This window comes from Prunus persica, chromosome G3 (genome assembly GCF_000346465.2).
Source record: "Prunus persica cultivar Lovell chromosome G3, Prunus_persica_NCBIv2, whole genome shotgun sequence".
NCBI classification, from domain to species: domain Eukaryota; kingdom Viridiplantae; phylum Streptophyta; class Magnoliopsida; order Rosales; family Rosaceae; genus Prunus; species Prunus persica.
The window spans coordinates 24,181,125-24,198,660 of NC_034011.1; the positions used below are offsets into that span (position 1 = coordinate 24,181,125).

The 17,536-nt window shown below is 37.0% G+C and overlaps 3 protein-coding genes across 5 annotated transcripts; 1 reads left to right on the forward strand and 2 right to left on the reverse strand.

The window, feature by feature from the left end:
* On the reverse strand, positions 989–2,401 carry LOC18782158 (protein SPIRAL1-like 2). Its single transcript, XM_007216008.2, has 3 exons — positions 2,229–2,401; positions 1,353–1,657; positions 989–1,243 (listed from the first exon to the last, which is right to left on the reverse strand). The coding sequence occupies exons 2-3, from the start codon at positions 1,641–1,643 to the stop codon at positions 1,166–1,168; spliced, it is 369 nt and encodes a 122-aa protein (XP_007216070.1). The 5' UTR covers positions 1,644–1,657; positions 2,229–2,401; the 3' UTR covers positions 989–1,165.
* LOC18782717 (putative methylesterase 11, chloroplastic) lies at positions 2,642–6,025 on the reverse strand. Its single transcript, XM_007215473.2, has 5 exons — positions 5,481–6,025; positions 4,421–4,657; positions 3,780–3,923; positions 3,319–3,450; positions 2,642–3,221 (listed from the first exon to the last, which is right to left on the reverse strand). The coding sequence occupies exons 1-5, from the start codon at positions 5,826–5,828 to the stop codon at positions 2,943–2,945; spliced, it is 1,140 nt and encodes a 379-aa protein (XP_007215535.1). The 5' UTR covers positions 5,829–6,025; the 3' UTR covers positions 2,642–2,942.
* Positions 9,533–13,924, forward strand: LOC18782224. Of its 3 annotated transcripts, none has more exons than XM_007215525.2 (8): positions 9,533–9,644; positions 10,753–11,365; positions 11,460–11,541; positions 11,714–11,780; positions 12,349–12,534; positions 12,633–12,693; positions 13,344–13,552; positions 13,632–13,924. In XM_007215525.2, the coding sequence occupies exons 2-7, from the start codon at positions 10,855–10,857 to the stop codon at positions 13,550–13,552; spliced, it is 1,116 nt and encodes a 371-aa protein (XP_007215587.2). In that variant the 5' UTR covers positions 9,533–9,644; positions 10,753–10,854; the 3' UTR covers positions 13,632–13,924. The 3 variants fall into 3 exon arrangements, with proteins under 3 accessions (XP_007215587.2, XP_020416735.1, XP_020416734.1); XM_020561146.1 differs by having other exon boundaries at positions 10,753–11,092; positions 11,180–11,365; positions 13,344–13,894; XM_020561145.1 differs by having other exon boundaries at positions 9,534–9,644; positions 13,344–13,894.

Consider the following 17,536-nt stretch of genomic DNA (forward strand, 5'->3'; position numbering starts at 1 on the left):
ACTCTCTTGTTTTGTTGAAAGTTGAACAATAAATCATACTAATAATATACAAACTATAGTTTAAACAAAATTTATCTAATTTACGGGAATGAGAATTTGAACTTAGGTGCAAGGAATTGACTTATTGCCATGTCCAACGGACCTAATGCAGGTCTACCTCCTCTTGTTTAATTCCATTATTAGTTTATTTGTATTTGCCTTCACTTTTTTCTTTCTTTTTTTCGGCCTTCGCTTGTTTTTAAAGTAGGGTCTTGTATGTAAATTGGGTTTCACAAAAAAATATTGTGTAAGTAAATTGCAAAGCGTTTCATGTCCCAAAACGAAAAAGAAAAGTTTTACTACAGAGACGGATAGGACTGCATCCAACCAAAAGACTATATGGAGTAAAATTGGGATGGAATAGAATCAATAGCGCAAACTGACACGTGGAACAGTGGACGGCTGGGATCAATCGACGGTTGAAACAAGTACTTCTCGTTAGATTCCACTCTGTTCCAAACGAACCATGTTTGCAGCCTCGGAGGCCGGTAGAAGGCAAAGACACACTCAACTACAAAGTGTTACGACTTCAATCTCAACTTGCCAGTCAAAAATACTAGAACTCAACTTAAGATACTTCATAGTTCATGGGAGCTTTGGGTATTACCTTTAGGATGAATTTGTTTGAGGTTTAACGAATTTAATCGTTCCGATTATATTGCTAGATTGTGAATTCGGGTAGGTTATTATAACTTTAATTTGATCGAACCTATAATCATAACTAACTTTGATCAAATTTACCTTAGTTTGTTCGAACATGCAATCATAACCAACTTTGGTTACATTAGAAGGAACCAAAATTCTGAACTTTAGCTTAATTCTAACTCATCATCCCACCCTTCGTCATCAATCGTGCTAATCCATCCATTTAGCCTTAAAATTTGAGCATGTCCAAGTTAGACCTAAAAGAAAGCCTATATAATTGAAGCTTGGGAACTGTTGTGTGAAGTTTCCACTATATAAAGCAAACAACACATGAAGGCCACAGTTTTTGGAATATATATATAGACATGGATATTTCTGAATTATATTACAGATAAATATATATTATCATAAAAGTATGTAACATCCGTGCTTAATATTCAGATGCTGATGCATTAATTCCACGGAATAGAAGCAAGACTACTCAGTTCCCACTACCAAACAAGTAACCAAGCGATGATCCGCCACCAGGAGCAGAGTGAACCTTGGTAGATGGACGATCCTGCATGCGAAAAACATTATATCCCTCCTGAGCTTTTGATGCATTATTATATACGTTGACAAAAACCACAAGCCAAGTGGAGCAAATAAAATTAAAAAGGATTTTATACCGTGATGAAGTTGCCGCAATTCTGGCCCTCAGCTCGGTGGTAATTGTTTGTAGGCTTCCCATGGAGGCCTGCTGCTATCTGCTGCTTATCAATCGGTGACGAAGCTGAAGCTGGAGCAAAAGCAGGGGCAGGAGCAGTCTCATTCTGAGAAGGAGCCTCCCCTGCTGCCCTCACTGGGTTTTGAGTTCTTTTAGATAGGGTCTTGTTAACATTAGCAGTCTCTCCACCTCCAAACAAATAGCCCAAAGAACTTTGCCCACCACCACAACTGACTCCACGTCCACGCCCCATTTTTATTTCTCTTCCTATTTTTCCAGCAACAAATCCAAATTCCCCATGTTATTTCAAGGAGGCAAGGGAACATTTACGCTCGAATATTCATCGAAAACAAAAACATGTAAGAGTTCATTACAAGAAAATCTGTAGTTGAAAAATAAAATGGGGTAATTTACAATTTCACAGCATGATGAAGCATATATACAAAACCCAGCTAAAATATATAACAATGTAGCACAATGCTTGCTGGTCCAATTTTCTTTAAGAAAAAGGACTAAATGGCAACAGATTATGGGGACATTAGAAGAAACTGCACCAGGACCAGCGTAAGAAATCACATGGACGATAATTACAACATTACATGAATAATTTGGCCAATGTAACCAGGAAATGTACATGAAATTGCAGAAAACAGAAACGAAGAATTCAGAATTTGAAGGAACAACATGTATAGAAAAAAGCATCAGATCGTGACCAATAAAATATTTTAAGATCCCTATTCTTTTGATCCCCAAAAGAATAACGATATATAACAAAATGGATCTGAAATTGAAGCGTAAATAGAGAGAGAGAGTGAGAAATTTATTTCGATAAACGTACTTTGTTCTCGCTTCGTCTTGGGGCCTAACTTTTGGAGCCAACTGCCAAAGAAACAGGGAGGTGAGGGGGTAAATTTCTTATTCCTTTCTAAGTTGAAAAAAGAGAGATTATGTGTTTGTGTTTTTAGATTTTGTTTTTAAGAGACGTGGTCAATTTTCTGAGGTGGCATGCCAATATTGGTTGGAGATCACACGTGGCGTGGGTTGAGAACAATGATTTAGTGTTGCGCCCCCACGGTAGTGAAGGTGTACATGTCCAACTCACTTTACCTAAAAGGACTAACGTCTCATTGCTTTCAAGCATGTCTTTCATGGTTGAATTCTGGAAATTTTGAAGTGATTTGTTAATGTCTCTCCAGGACCTTCTCTTATACGCAAAGGTATCGGCTTGAAAGTTAATACATGATATGTTGATTTGCTGCATGTTCACTCAAAGTAAACATCTAACAACGATTCTCTGTTGCGATAAAAGTGCATCAAACCTTGAAAATTACCTCAAAAATACATCTTATGTGAACATAACTCTCATGTGCAATAAAACGAGCACCGATAACACATAACTTTAATCCTATCTGCATTTACATGCTTACTTACCATCCTATCTAATGCAACTGCATAAATTACTGATGATTCCGGTGGCATTTCTATCGTGTCGCTGGATAATCAGAACGAAACGTTCTCTAGAAGCCATCTAGCCAGAAAAGAAAAGGTGTTTCTAAGTAGAAGAAATCTTTGAGATCTCCACCAATAACTTGTGCAGGGCTTGGGGCTTTGAGAAAAAAGGTGAGTGATCGGCACCCTTCAAGCGAAGGACCTGTTCAGGAGGGCTTTCTTTTGTCATGCGCTCCTGGACTGTGATGGGTATGGCATTGTCTTCTGATGTTTCTATATAAAACCGCCTCACCGATCCATATTTCAAATCCGAAAGTGAAAGCTTCTCCAGAACTGGGGCAAAGGGAATTGGCCTCATCGAAACAGATGCCAATGCGACATCCTAGAATAAGAGAAGTAAAAAGAAATAAGCCAAACTGAACTGGAAAAATGGAAAATCATCATTTGTAGTTTAGCATATTAAAAGAAGAGAAACATACCTTGGCAGGACTTTGGTTGAATAACAAATCCTTTAACATTGATTTATCTAAATCAATAGCAGTTGGAGGCTGATTATTCCCATTTGCATACAAAAATATCTGAGCCTGTCGCATAAGATCATCTGAAGTGGCCTGCAATAATTTTAAGCCTTAGTCACTCAATCAACTTGTATAAAGCTTATAGAATTATGGTACTCATGACTAGGACTTCAGCACTCACAGAAGCCCATCCCTCTAAGACCCTCAGAGCCGTGAATTCACAAAAAGTAGACTAATACAACGCTAATCACATCCATCTAAGCATATTTAAGGTTCCTAATTCTAGTAAGAATATTACATTTCTATTTAATATTATTTATAAGCGATAAGAAATACATTATCAAATTTCAGTTTTTGAAATTCATTCACATGAGTGCAAATTATAGATTATCAAATTAAAGGATAAAAGGCTGAGGGAAAACCTGTTGGGAGAACATTTCAAGAGTACTTTGTCCATTTTTCAACATTGCTGCAGCAATAAAAATGGCCTTTGAAACTTTATGTGGAAACAACTCCATTGCGTATGATATGCATGCACCACCAAAATCATGACCCACCAAGATTACCTGCATAATACAAAAAGAACAAAAGATAGAAACAGAGAGGAAGTTATATACTCAAGAATTATATTGGTCTATGTACCAAACAATAAATTTAGCTCATGTATGAATCCAAAATACTTGAAAAGCAAAAGCAAATAATTCTCCTAAGCTACACACACACACCCGCCGCAGCCCCCCCACCCCAAACTCCAATAAACTAACAGCTACATGAACATTATCTGTTGACATTTCATCAAGTAACTATCTATAAAATACGTTTCCGAAAGTAAATAATACATTCCATATGTGTAGATAATTTGACCCGTGCATCAGGTTTATCTTATCAATGTGCAGCATTATCATATTTTTGAAGTGCAAGCAAAGATGATTTAGTTTTGTTTATATGAATAACATTAAAAAATTAGCTAGTTATACAGTCTGAAAGGAGTGCAAAGTCACAAACTCAGCAGCACAAATAAGATTAGGTATTAGCAAAATAATTGGAAAGCAACTGAATATACCTTATTTCCCTCGGGAAGGTTTTCAAGAAAATCAGTAAGAGGCTTCACATATTGAGAAAGACTTGTGACACTGTTTGCATCAGATGAATGAATTCCAGAGCCAGTCAAGTCTATGGCAGTAACTTTAAAACCAACCTCCTCCAGAAGTGCTATGGTTTTATACCAACACCAAGCACCAAAGCCACCTCCATGTACAAGGACAAAATGGTTGGTTTCCAGATCATCAAGCTTTACATCCTATCCAAAAAAAAACTTGTTAGGAACCAAAAGAATTCATCAACGATTCAATGACAACAACGGAAAAAAGATGGGATTTTGTTTTTGTTCTTTTACAAATTCCCTCTATATCGTGTGGCTGTCTATCAATTGTCAGTGAAAAAATGGAGCATATATGAGCAATCACAACAAAGTAATTTCATAGAACACCTTGGTAAACATCACCATAATTCTCTTTGATAATTTTATCTTTATTTAAATGCATAGTCATGACGTCCAGTTCTCGACATGAGTATAAACATCGGCATGCATTAAAATGTAAATTTCATCCAAACAGAAAAAACAAATTTCCAAATATATGAAATTTAGTTAAAACAAAAGTCCAATATCCTTAACATAAAATACGTCCAGACAAATAGAGGCATACACCTATGCAGAGACAAACATGCATGTGTTTGTCCGTTTGTGCACGTGTGAGAAGAGAAGAGATGATACATACAAAGTAGAACAACAAATATTTACAGCCCAATATTACCGCCTCGGGATGAAGAAAAAAATTAACCCAAGAAACCAGTTAGTATGAACAAAATGGAAATCCTACCTAAAACCAAACCAAGTCTTGACCTTTCAGTCATTATTTCCTTTCCAAAAACAAAACAAGAAAAACTCGAAAAAAAATTCAATCATCATAATCACAAAATTAGAATCTCATTAATTTCCACAATCAAATGCTATATTGCAAAATACCCACAAGAGGAAACAGCAAATTAACTCCACAACCACTCCAAGTTCCAACCTTTAAATCCAAATTAACAAAATTTAGCCAGAACCAATAAGCACAAACCTGGTTAACAAGCTGGTGAGGCTGGAGAAGAGGGTCGGTGAGGGACCGAGCCCGAGAGCTGGAGCTACGGGGCAAGGCGTTGCTGCTCTTCTTGGAGCTCGAATTCGGGTACCGCAGCGAAGCAGAGCGATCAAAGGGCAAAGAACCGTTCTGCTGGTGCTGCTGGAACAGAATCGCGGCGGCGAGAGCTTGTTCTTGGAGCAAAGCGTCGTCGAGCTTCTCTTTTCTGGAGGATCGGATCCGGGTCCACCGGTTGCTGGTATTGGATTGCGGTGGCGGGTTGGGGAGGCGCTTTATGGGTTTTTTCTTCACGGGTTGGGTTGCGAGGCAGGCGCAGAGGTTGCCCATTTGGTTTGGTAAAGCATGTAGAAACAGAGAGAGATGGGAAAGGGAGAGAAGCTGCCCTGTGAAGAATTAAAAGAGCCAAAAGAGGAGGGTGGTGAAGTGAAGAGTGAGGGTGGTGGCAAATGGCAAATGGCTGAGAAGGTGTGGGCTCGGTTGGACGAGAGTCTGAGACTTGTGATGAGGAGGTTTAAATATGTATTTATAGACTTGTGATGAGTTTGGAATTTGGTAACAACTTTGGGCTTTCCCATTTGGGTTAAACTTTTAATTAATTCAACTAATAGTCACTCATTAGTCTGATTTTGACTATTATAAAGCTCAATTTTCTTTTTTAAATTATCAGTAAGTATGCTTTAATTAATCTTTTACAATCAAATTAACATTGCATTTTTTTAAAATCACTATGCATTTGTATTTGTGCATAATTGATACAAGCTATATTGGAGGAAGGATGATTTGAACACATAACCTTATTTACAGCGATAATTGTTCTTAATCACTTACCTTGCAATTGGATAATAAATATTATTAACACAAAATGAAAAAAAAAAATGGTGGAAATCGAAAAGGGAAAAGGCAAATGCCAACTTCTTCCTAGGAAGTAGGAAGGTGGCTCACAACTCATTCAAGTTCAAACCCAATGATCATCCTCCTCACCTTAATTAACGTGGGAGGCAGTAGCTTGAAGCACAATTTAAGTGGATATAAAATTTCAATTTTCTTGTTCATTGGGATATTTTCTTGTTCAAGAAGAAGAAGAAGAAGAAAAGACCTAGTTAGCAATATGGTTGTGAGATTGTTAGCTTTGATAATAATGGTTGGGAGATTGGAAGGTTGCCGCCGGCATCTATAAAACCCTGAAGAATATTATGATACTTAATTTAAGCAGTCGTATTCATACATGACTCTTTCAAAACTTAAAGTCTTGCATATGCTGCGACACTTTGAGTTTATGGTGTGTCGGCGATGGAATCACCCATGACGGCGACGTTTTAGGAATGAGACTAATCTTAGCATTAGCGGTGAGCATTTATATATATTGCCTTGCTTGTCAAGGTATATGCTATGCTGTTAATTGTTAGTTAGTTGCTTTGCATTTGTTTGGACACGCAATTAATGCGGCAATTTCTCGGAAGCCTACGTGTAATCTATTTTTTCACCTGATAAATATTAAAATTTTATGCATCATATGGGTTCCATATTTTTTCTTAAAAATATAATAAAATAATATGATATTTAGTATTTTCGGATAGAGTTAAATTTTTTTTCAAGATGTCAATTTGCCACATAAGCCATCAAATTCAAGTTTAACATTTTGCATTCGACATCTCCCTCGGAGATGCTACGAGAGAAGCTATGTGTAATCTCTTTTTTCATCTGATAAATATTCAAAAAGAAATTGTTGATTTCTGTGACAAGGTTGAATGGAAAATGGGATGCATTGGATTCATAGAACGACTTTTTGGACTTGTCATGAGAATCATAGAAAAGACTTGCCTAAATGTCACAAATTTCATGACAAATTTCAAGGGAAAGATGCCATGCCAAGAATGTCATAAATAATGTTACAACTTTTCTAACTTAGCACAAGAAGAAAAATTAAAATATTTACAACTTTAATAAATTCTAGTCCTTTACCAAAATTTCTAGTGTCAGGGAGGGCTTTTACGTTTCTCAACAACCACAGCACAGAGAGTGTTGTGTAAAAGATGAATGCAATACCCCAAAGATTTGCTATAATAAAGAAGCAGGAATTGAAAATGGTGTGTTCTTTTCTTTTTTGATCAGTAGGTAGATGAGCAGCATGATTGCTTTGGTTAGAACTTATATGTTATAAATAAAGTCGGTTGGTTTCTGAATTAATTTTGAGATCTTTCCTTCCCGCAGTGCTTGTGCTAGCCTGCTTTGACCTCTCTATCTTTTCTATTTATGCAAGGCAGGCAAGGCAATTGCAGGGGGTGGTGGAGAAAGTAGTGGTTAGGTTACAGAGATTTGGTATATTAATATGCACATCCAACATCACCCACCAACTGTACCGGCCGTATCTAATACAACTCAATGCAATATGAATGAATCATAGCTTATTAGCTGCAGCATGCAGTAACAATGGGAAACACAGAAGGTAAATATAATTTGACTTCATATATATGTAAGACAATATTTTGCTTCAAAGGAAATTACCAAACGGGTTAGTTTTAATGACAGTACAGATATGTATATATATACATATATCACTTTCTGAAATGGAAATCTGATGGGCACAAGTCATATAGATTTAGGACCACTTGTGCTTTTGATTCCATTTGGGGATTTTGGCATCATAGCAAAGCATATGTTAGATTAGGTTCAGTGAGGAAGGAGGAGGAGGAGGAGGAGATGGGTGAGCAATATGTATGTAGGGGTAGGGCAGAGTAGGCTAATCATGCTGTGCATGATATGCACATGATCCTAGTGATCCTCCGTGCAAAGCAACAAGCAACACGTGGAAAAAGACCCAATTTGGCAGTGCACGCTCCCTCTCTGGAATTTGAAAAAGATATCAGCACATGATCATGAAACCCAGCTGATCATTTGAGTTGAGGTCATGGCTATTGACCAGAACACAAAGTATGTACAACAGGCAGGGTAAAACATTTCTAAAACTTAAGAGATTTGTTCATCCAATCAAAATCTTTGCTTTCTCTGAAAGAGTTTTTCCCAAACATCATGACATGTGTTTGACCTGTGGTCCAACATTTTGCTTCGAGATTGACAGTCTCATTTGAAAAGTTGGATCATACAATTTGATCTCGATCGAGGCATCAATCATCATAGTCCGTGGTGCATATCTCAAGAAGTGGGCTAGCAATGGACACAAGCATACAAGTCTCAAGCACTTTTAATCATTGAACATTTGAAGGCAAATATGTAATCGGGCAAGGAGAATACTAGGGTTAGGTTTAGTGAAACGTAATTGATTCATAGCCATTATGAATTACATGTGTAAGACGACTAACGGTAAAGGCAGAAATAAAAGCCTTTTATGGAAGGTCCAAGAAGTGTCCAAATATCTTAATTGTATGGCCTAAATTGGTTAAGATTTGACTTGGAGTATTGATTGGGCTGGACTCCTATGAGTTGTTTGGTACACCACATTAAAGCCGCACTAGATTGGACCCAATTTTGAGAAACCTATGTTGCTTAGCTTTTAAGCACTTCAACAAGAACCGTCTCTCTCTTTCCTCGCAAGTTGTCTCCTTAGAAACTCGAACCTCAGTTTCAAGCATAGGGTATGAGTCTAAACTAGTTCGAAGTGCATTTTTAGACTCATCAAACAACAGAAAAGACTATAATTCATTTTCATTAGAGAAGTCTCATTCAGCCCAGCCCACTAAACGAGACCTAGAGAAGTACATAGCGATGCAAGTTTGGGGAATAAAGGTCAATCCCAAACCTACATGTGGCTTCACAACTAACAGTAACAATTTGACCCCCAAAAAAACGCTAACGGTAACATCCCCCTGGGTTTTATAAGGGAAAAAAGAAAAGAAAAAAGGGCAAGCACAAGGCCTAAAATTTGTTTGCATATCAAAAGCCTTATTGGGCTATAAGTAATGAACCATATCATATTTTTCATGGGTTACGGGCCAAGACCTAACATTTGAGGTTGTGGGTTGTCTTCGATTGATCGGTGAAACGTGGTCGTTAGTTGTCTTTGAAATCTTCTTAAAAACATACCGATAAATCCGCCCCCACTCCTCTCCCTCGCTTTGTCTCTCTCTCTCTCTCTCGCGAACTCAGAGGACTTCTTCTTTCGCAGCGACGCTGGATACACCAAAGGTCAAAACTTTATCCATCTCTTTCCCTCTCTCTCTTTCGCGCTGTAATCTGAGAATTTGTATATGCATAATGAATTCGACGTCGTTTGGTTCATATAACATTTTAACGCAGTACCTTTGATGCTTACGATTTGCTCTGTTTCAAAGTATTGTTATTTGTTGGATTTCTATTTCTCTTCATGAATCTTTCTTCATTGCTTTGAAGCTCTGTTTGTTTGCCGAGAAAAGAACGTGGCAAAAATACCAAGTTTTAGCTTCTTCATATTCATAATGAGGTTTAACTTAGCTCAGTCCAATAAGCCCGTTTAACTTAGCTCAGTCCAATAAGCCCATTTGGTTCTTGGTTTGGTGGATTCAGTTACCATTCTGTTATTAGATAGGAAGAAAATTTGGCCCTGAATAGATGGAGGTTGAGTTTCTTCTTGGAGCTTGTAGGTTGGGAGAAGCTGAAGCTTGTTTTAGACCATTCTCTAAAAATATGTTCAGCCTAGCTCACATAGAAACTCTCTAGTTTAAATGCTAACCATGTGAAGAGTTCTATAAAAATAAATGCATAAGAGATGATCTGGCCTTGAAGAATTCCAACAGTTTGTGGGGATGTAATTCTTCATTGAAGTAGTTATTTGTTTCTTTTATATTCTTAAATCCTTTTTGCAAGTTCACTTGAACAACAATAGAGTAAATCCTTCCTCTGGTAATGACTAATTGGATTTATAAAAAATATGCACTTATACCAAGTTGAAATCCTAAATGAAAACAAAAAAACAAAAATTTGATGTGGTTCGGCGATGTGTGCCTGCATCCATGGGAAGGGGAAAGTTTCATGTATACTGGCTCATGGAAGAGCTCTGGAAATTATTAGAGATCCAGCCACCTATATATGGAATGATAAAATTACAATTTATCAACCATAATCAAGGAAATAGTATGGATGGATCATAATATAAATCAGCCACAATTTGAATTTCTTTCCTTTTCTTTTATTATTCACGTTAACAGTTTCCATGTGAATTATATGATACTTGTGTCTATATTATTTATTGAAAAAGATGAGATTTCCTCATCATGTTAAAAGCTCATTGTTGGTCCCTGCTGCCCACAACTTGCAGGCGCGTAGAGAAAGGGAATGATTGAAGATTCTGCAAAACGTGGGGAAACAGACCTACTTAGGCAAATAGTGGAAAACGATCAGTCCAAGAAAATAATAGCTTATGATCAAGAGTACTAGTTCCTTTTCAATGACCAAGGGCGAAGTGCAAGTTAATCTCTTAGTAAATTCAGCACCTCGGCCTTCCTTTGTTAGAATTCAGGAGATGGGTATGGAAACTACCAAAAATAACGTGAAATCGAATCAAGTGTTGAAAAAGAAAACAAGAAGGAGACGTAGGATGAAGAAATCAAATCTACTGCAAGATATTAGTCTATCTGATAACCTGCGTCAGGAATATGGTCAGAGTGACACTAATCATATGCATAGATTGTCAACTTTAAGTCTAGTTGATGAAAGAAGTGATGACATAGTAGTTATTTCATCAGGAGCTGTTAAAACTATGAATGAAGTGGACCACAGCTCAGGGATTTCAAATAGGTCAATTGTGAGAGCACCTGTTTGTGATATAGAGAAAAAGCTTCTTATTCTTGATATTAATGGACTACTTGCGGATATAGTCTCTCCTCCTCCAAAGGGACTTGCATCTGACAAACGAATTGCAGGGCGGGCAAGTGAGAAATTCTTTGTAGTATTGTTTCACTTATAAAAACTCTAATGCTCTATTTGTTCTTTGTCTTTAATTGCATCTTTACTTTCTTTGTTCAGTTTTCAAGAGGCCCTTCTATCTTGATTTTCTTAAGTTCTGCTTTGAGCATTTCGAAGTGGGTGTGTGGTCTTCAAGATCCAAGTAACCTATAGTCTGCTATCATTTCTTTCTTTATTTCGTTTATGCTGAATTGATTTTTTTTTCCTTCATATTTTGGAAGAACTTTTTTTTTGTCCTCTTTTTACTTTAGCAATATGTTGGTTGTTATAAATTGGTATTATTAGTGACAGCAATACCTATTTATTTGTTGAAGGAGAATTGTGGAACGAGTGCTTGATTATCTGATGGGTGATATGAAGCACAAGTTGCTGTTTTGTTGGGTAAGCACTTCTATTCCTGTTCCTTTTGTGCATCATCTAGCTCCTTGTGTGTAGAAATTGTGATAACATTCTCGAGTCGACCTTTCTTGCTTGCTCATATCCTCAATTAGATGATCTTGCAATGATTTAAATTATAAAATCTCCTGATTTGTAAATCCGATTCGATCCGCCCCCCCTGCTGGGAGGCATCTACCTCATCCCGATCACAAGGAGAGGGAAGGCATACAAGACTTTGGCCATTTTGGTCGAAGGTAGTCCCCGAAATATATTGGTTTTGATTGTTTTATCAGCAAATCTTTGCCTTAATCTTTTTACTATGTATATTGGTTAAATCCTGGTAGAAAAATAGTTTCCTAAATTCAGAATCACTATCAGCCTAACAACAATTAAAGCAATTAAAGCAATCACGCATCTCAACCAGTCTACAACTAGCTTTCTTGTGCTTTTCTGATGACTTATCATAGATTCTTTAAAATTATCATCTAATGTTCACTTAAAATAGCTCAAGCATTGATTTCCTTGCATCTTAATTGTGGAAATCTTGATGGATTTTATGATGGCTTTGCAGGATCTATCCCATTGCACTGCAACAGGTTTCAGGACTCTAGAAAATAGGCATAAGACCTTGGTTTTTAAGGAACTGAGGAGAATATGGGAAAAACACGACCCTAGTCTTCCATGGGAGAAGGGCATTTATAATGAATCAAATACATTGTTGTTGGATGATTCCCCCTACAAAGCCTTGCTTAATCCTGTGAGCTTCATTTTAATTTATCTTTTCCCTTCTTTTGGGCTACTCATATAAGTTGTGTAAATCTTTTTTTGGATTTGTATTGAACTCTCATTTTATAGGCACATACTGCAGTCTTTCCTCATCCATACACGTTCCAACGAGGGAGCGACACTTCGTTAGGTAATTAAAAAAATTGATTCCTAACTGCTTTATATTTCAGAAAATGTACATGTACCCTACAAGGCTGCAAATACACTGAAAGTATTGCATTCTGGCTTCCATCGCTTAACCTTAATTATTTATATTTTTCTTTGAAAGTTTATAGGCAATGTAATTTTGAGAAATGTTTAGAGGGCACCTCATGGGATCTCCCCAGTTGAGCGGTCCTTCAGTATTCAGTATGAATCCTCTGATTCATTTAATTATACTTATGTACACGCAACAAATATAACCAAATGTTAGACTGAAGAGAAAAAAAAACAAATTATCCAAAAGTTTTATGCAAATTGATTTGTCAGCTACTCCAATATGGAATATGGAAGATGGAGTTGTACATTATATGTGAAGAGAACCTTCGTATTTTCTGGGTTTCAGTAAATTGTTGGTAAAGATGTAAAAGGCCAATGTTACGGGAGAGGAGGAACTGAAATTAGCAGGACACCTTTTTGTTGAAATAAGGCATCCATCCCTAGCTCTTTTTCTCCATGATGACAGAATGTCTTTACTGTGTACTTGGTTTGCTTTGTTCTGGAGGTTTGAATGGTATTATGTGTCAAATTTTTAACGAGTTAGAGGCAAATGATAAATAAACTGACTGCAACATATGGCAGGTCCTGGAGGTGATCTTCGGGTCTATCTGGAAGGGTTGGCTGCTGCTGAAAATATACAGGAGTTTATAGAGCAAGAGCCATTTGGCCAAAGTCCTATTAATGAAAGTAGTGCATCTTGGCCCTTCTACCTCAGGGTTCTTAGTACGGTGTATTCTGTAGATACCACCAACGTGACCAACATGACCTGTAATTCTTCCGTTCTGCGTTAGGTATGAGTTTTGCATATCTTATATTTTGCTCTTGCCATCCTTCGTGCCTTATGTGGAGCTTTGCTCTTATCCCTTAAAGGCGTATTCTTCCAAAGCTTTGTCAAACAACTGGAGCTGGTGACTTGCCAAAACAGCCATAGGTTATAGAAAAATTGACCCCACAAAAACTTGTAATTGAAGTGTTTATTGAAACAAACATTGGAAATTTACTTTCTGCTCCATCCATATTGGAGAATCTCTTATGTCATCCTTATTTTTTGGTCAAGGAATGGAACAGTTGATTTCATTTCCGGATATCAGATATTTAGTGAGCAAACTTATCAGAGTTGTGTCTGATTGGCATTTTAATCTTTGGTTTTTGTTTTGCTGGAACATTTTTGTGCTCACCATCCTATATTTGTGCTTGACTCTCAGAGGGTCAAGGCTTCTCTTGATTCTTGGGCACCATCTGTCTGTGATTGGACATGTTTTTGGGCTCAAACTATAAGGCCTTTCTTTTTACCGACAGAACCAGTTCGGTGGTGAAGCATATGCTTCAAATAAAGGCTCCCTTAACCATGTAAGTTTAGGGCCATCGATATAATTATATAGGCAAGGTTTTCATGCCTACATAATTTTCTGCATCTCCCTTCCATGTTTTTGTTGTTGCCAAAGTTAGGAAGGGGACGAGGGAAATTCATATATACAAGTACCTAAAGGGTTTGAACTCAGACTACTTGGAACCACACCAAATATTTTGGCCAATTCAACTAACATCCCATTGGTGCATCGCCCTTCCATGTTAGAAACAAGTGGTATGTCTCCTCTGCCATACAAAACAAACGTTACCAACCACCAAGAAGAAAAAAAAAAGACAGAGATATTAATTTACATGGAAGTGAATCTCTCTACCCATGAGTGCCACTGACTCGTGGTAATGGCATTGGATGGGCTTCTCATGTACTAGTGTCACTATCTCCTGCAATTTCATAAAAACAAATTGTACTGTGGCCCTGTTTTCTTCTGTACCATACCACTGCGCAGTCCACAAGTTGTGCACCAAAAACACTCATGACTTTGGGATGCCATAATGTTCTCTGTTCCTCATCATTTTAGAAACCTAGAAGGATTTGGTGTTGACACTTCGACCTTATGGTCCAGTGCCCATCCCTCTTGGATCTTGAAAAAAAAACCAGAAGGTACAATACAGTAGAGCAATTATGCAAAAGGTCCTTCGTGTACTGTGAGTTTGAAATGTAACCCAATTTCAAAGGGACTGGGGCATGAGCCATCATGGAGCTGCATGGTTCACAAAGATCGTTACGGCAATTCTGAGCTTCACATCATGACAAAAGGGACTTGTAACAAACATATGGCCCCATGCACCCACTCACAAATACAAAAAAACAAAACAGAGTAGGTTTGGTTTGTGTGGAGTTCATAAAACGTAGCCAGCCTAACTTGAGGTATTTTTCTTCGAAATTGTATTGGGGTTTTAGGTTTGATTGAACCAGTTGAAATTGTCGCATCAGAGTTTTTGTTTATTTATTCTGGAAGTATATTCAAACTTCTCATCAGGGTTGGCATGTGATGCAGGCGACTTTTAGATCCCACTTACCTGGCAAACTGATTGGACATGTTTTGTGCTTGACTTTTTGCTATTGCTGCTATCTCCAATCTCATATAAAAACAGCAAAGAATTTAATCTCACTAATGTCCCTCTTCTTAGTACACGTGACACTTGCTAATAATTTGGTTTTCCTCTTAAAAAAGGAATTAGCAAAAATGCAAACTTAAAGAAGCATCTTCAAATGAAAGCAGAAAATTAGAGAAAGTTATCCAATAATTGGTGTGTTTTAAAAATAAATAAAAAAAGTTTTCTTACACCCCAAGTTTAGATGTGTGAGATAGCTAGGATGAAAGAGGCTCTAATTCTCACGTAGAATAAGATGCATGGAACATTGACTTCTTCATCACCCAACATTGAACAAATTCTCTAACGTGGAACAATCCCATATATCCATACACGCCTTGTTTAATGGGCACACAATTTTGGGCCCTCCCATGAAATTCCTAAGAATGTGTATAGGAACCTACCCTACTCCCTCTCCTTGTGATTCTTTGTGCACATATAATTCTTTATTTGTACATTTAAAATCGATAAATAATTGGGACATCTATGGGATATTATCCCATTTTTGTTGACTTTCACAAAGCTAGCCCCTTAGTTTTCTTTATTCATGTGGTGATTTGAAAGTTAATTGGGTGATGAGAATTTGTGGGGATGTGGAGATCATGTGGCAATCATGTTGGGTTGATGCTGCAATGCTTCTTCTTGGAACCTAGTTTAGGATATTATGATGGAGATGCTTAGTTGGTCCTCTTCAAATGAAGCTAAGCTAAAAGGCAGATAGGCAATCCCCTCATCATGTGATAGTTTCACTTTTCCCATGTGGCCCTGCACCCCCCCACCTCCCTCCCTCTTCAATTTCATCAATTATAAGTCCCTCATCTCTATCACGATCGTCGCTTGCTCCCTCTCTATCATATAAGAGAGATTGCATCAGCTACACGAAATAATAATTAAGTAACTTTAGCAGATGTGAATTAAATCAGTTGATTATAATAACGGTTCATTGTGCAGCCCCAGAAATTCCTCGATATGTAATAATAATAGTTTAATTAAAGCAAGCTAGCTAACATTCCCATGCAAGCAAAACTCTAGCTAACTTATTTCACAAGTACCAAAATTAAACAAACTCATATTTTATTATTTAGTAGCTAGCAGGGTAGTGTTTGAAAATGATGATGCACACCACCATCACACCATACTAAACAAATCTGAGCATATAACTATATACTTTTGAAAAGGGTTTTAGGATCTTCACTCCATTGGCATATGATCAATATAATAATATTAATATGGGTAGGTTAGTATGTTACGTACATCTCAATCTCATAAAAAGCCAACAAAAGAACCATTTCAGTATGTTCATCATGTTCATATATAAGATTTTAAGTAATATTCTCTGTGTACAAATTAGAATATTTACAGGTCTGTATATGCGAAAATGTCGAATTGCTTCCACAACATGCTTTCCATAAACATAATAGGTAGATAGAAAGCTTGGCACTTATGCGCTTGCATTTTGGGTGGCACACCTAACATGGGAGGGGAGATTGGATTCAACACCTACATCTTAAAAGGTTAAAACTTTGCTCTTTTTGGTCCAAGATAAACTCCAAAAAGGTCTCATATTTTAATCATCTTGTAATAGAATTTATGCTCATTGTAATCCCACTACCCTTTTAAATTTGGCGACAAAAAGAAAATGTAAAGGTGTCTAATTTGAGGTCTTAATCATTTAATTAATTATTAATAATTAATGTTCCTTACAAACTATAGCTTGTTTAATGGGTCAATCCTCCGTACTCCATGTTGAACCAAAGCACGTGCCACTCCTATTCTAATTCTATATATACATATATTTATCGAATTAATGGGGATGATCATGAATGCGACTTTCTTAATTATATATAAAATTTCTGAGTACGAGAGTGATTATGGCCCAGATAATGCTACAGCTGAAAAAGGAGGCACCATTTATAGCTAGTGGGGTGTGCGTCATTTTCTTTATCTTACTGCAACTTCAAAATCGTAGCAATTAATCAAATGAAAGAACAAAGACATCACAATAATGGAATTGATAAGAACAATGTCCTTAACTCACAGAAGAATCGTTAATAATGGAAAGTAAATTTGACCACTCTTTGCTTCACTGTCTTCACCAAAATTACAATGTGGTATGTGGCAATTAATTTGCAAGGCTCAATTGTCTTTTACGAAACACAATGCTTGGTGGGCTCGTTTGGGAGTGATTCATCTCTCATGTATTCCTCCATAAAATCACTTAAAATGATTATCCATAGAAATGATTATTTACCTATTCAGAATCATTCCCAAACAATGCTTTCCGAACCATATCAATATTTACTTAAAATTTG

Coding starts and splice junctions, on each gene's coding strand:
- LOC18782158 (XM_007216008.2), bottom strand. CDS start 1,643: ATGGGGCGTGGACGTGGAGTCAGTTGTGGTGGTGGGCAAAGTTCTTTG. Junction 1,244..1,352: donor ATTGCGGCAACTTCATCACG/GTATAAAATCCT, acceptor TTTCGCATGCAG/GATCGTCCATCTACCAAGGT.
- LOC18782717 (XM_007215473.2), bottom strand. CDS start 5,828: ATGGGCAACCTCTGCGCCTGCCTCGCAACCCAACCCGTGAAGAAAAAA. Junction 3,451..3,779: donor TTGAAATGTTCTCCCAACAG/GTTTTCCCTCAG, acceptor AAATTATTGCAG/GCCACTTCAGATGATCTTAT. Junction 3,222..3,318: donor TCAACCAAAGTCCTGCCAAG/GTATGTTTCTCT, acceptor CTCTTATTCTAG/GATGTCGCATTGGCATCTGT.
- LOC18782224 (XM_007215525.2), top strand. CDS start 10,855: ATGATCAAGAGTACTAGTTCCTTTTCAATGACCAAGGGCGAAGTGCAA. Junction 12,535..12,632: donor ACAAAGCCTTGCTTAATCCT/GTGAGCTTCATT, acceptor CTCATTTTATAG/GCACATACTGCAGTCTTTCC. Junction 12,694..13,343: donor AGGGAGCGACACTTCGTTAG/GTAATTAAAAAA, acceptor AACATATGGCAG/GTCCTGGAGGTGATCTTCGG.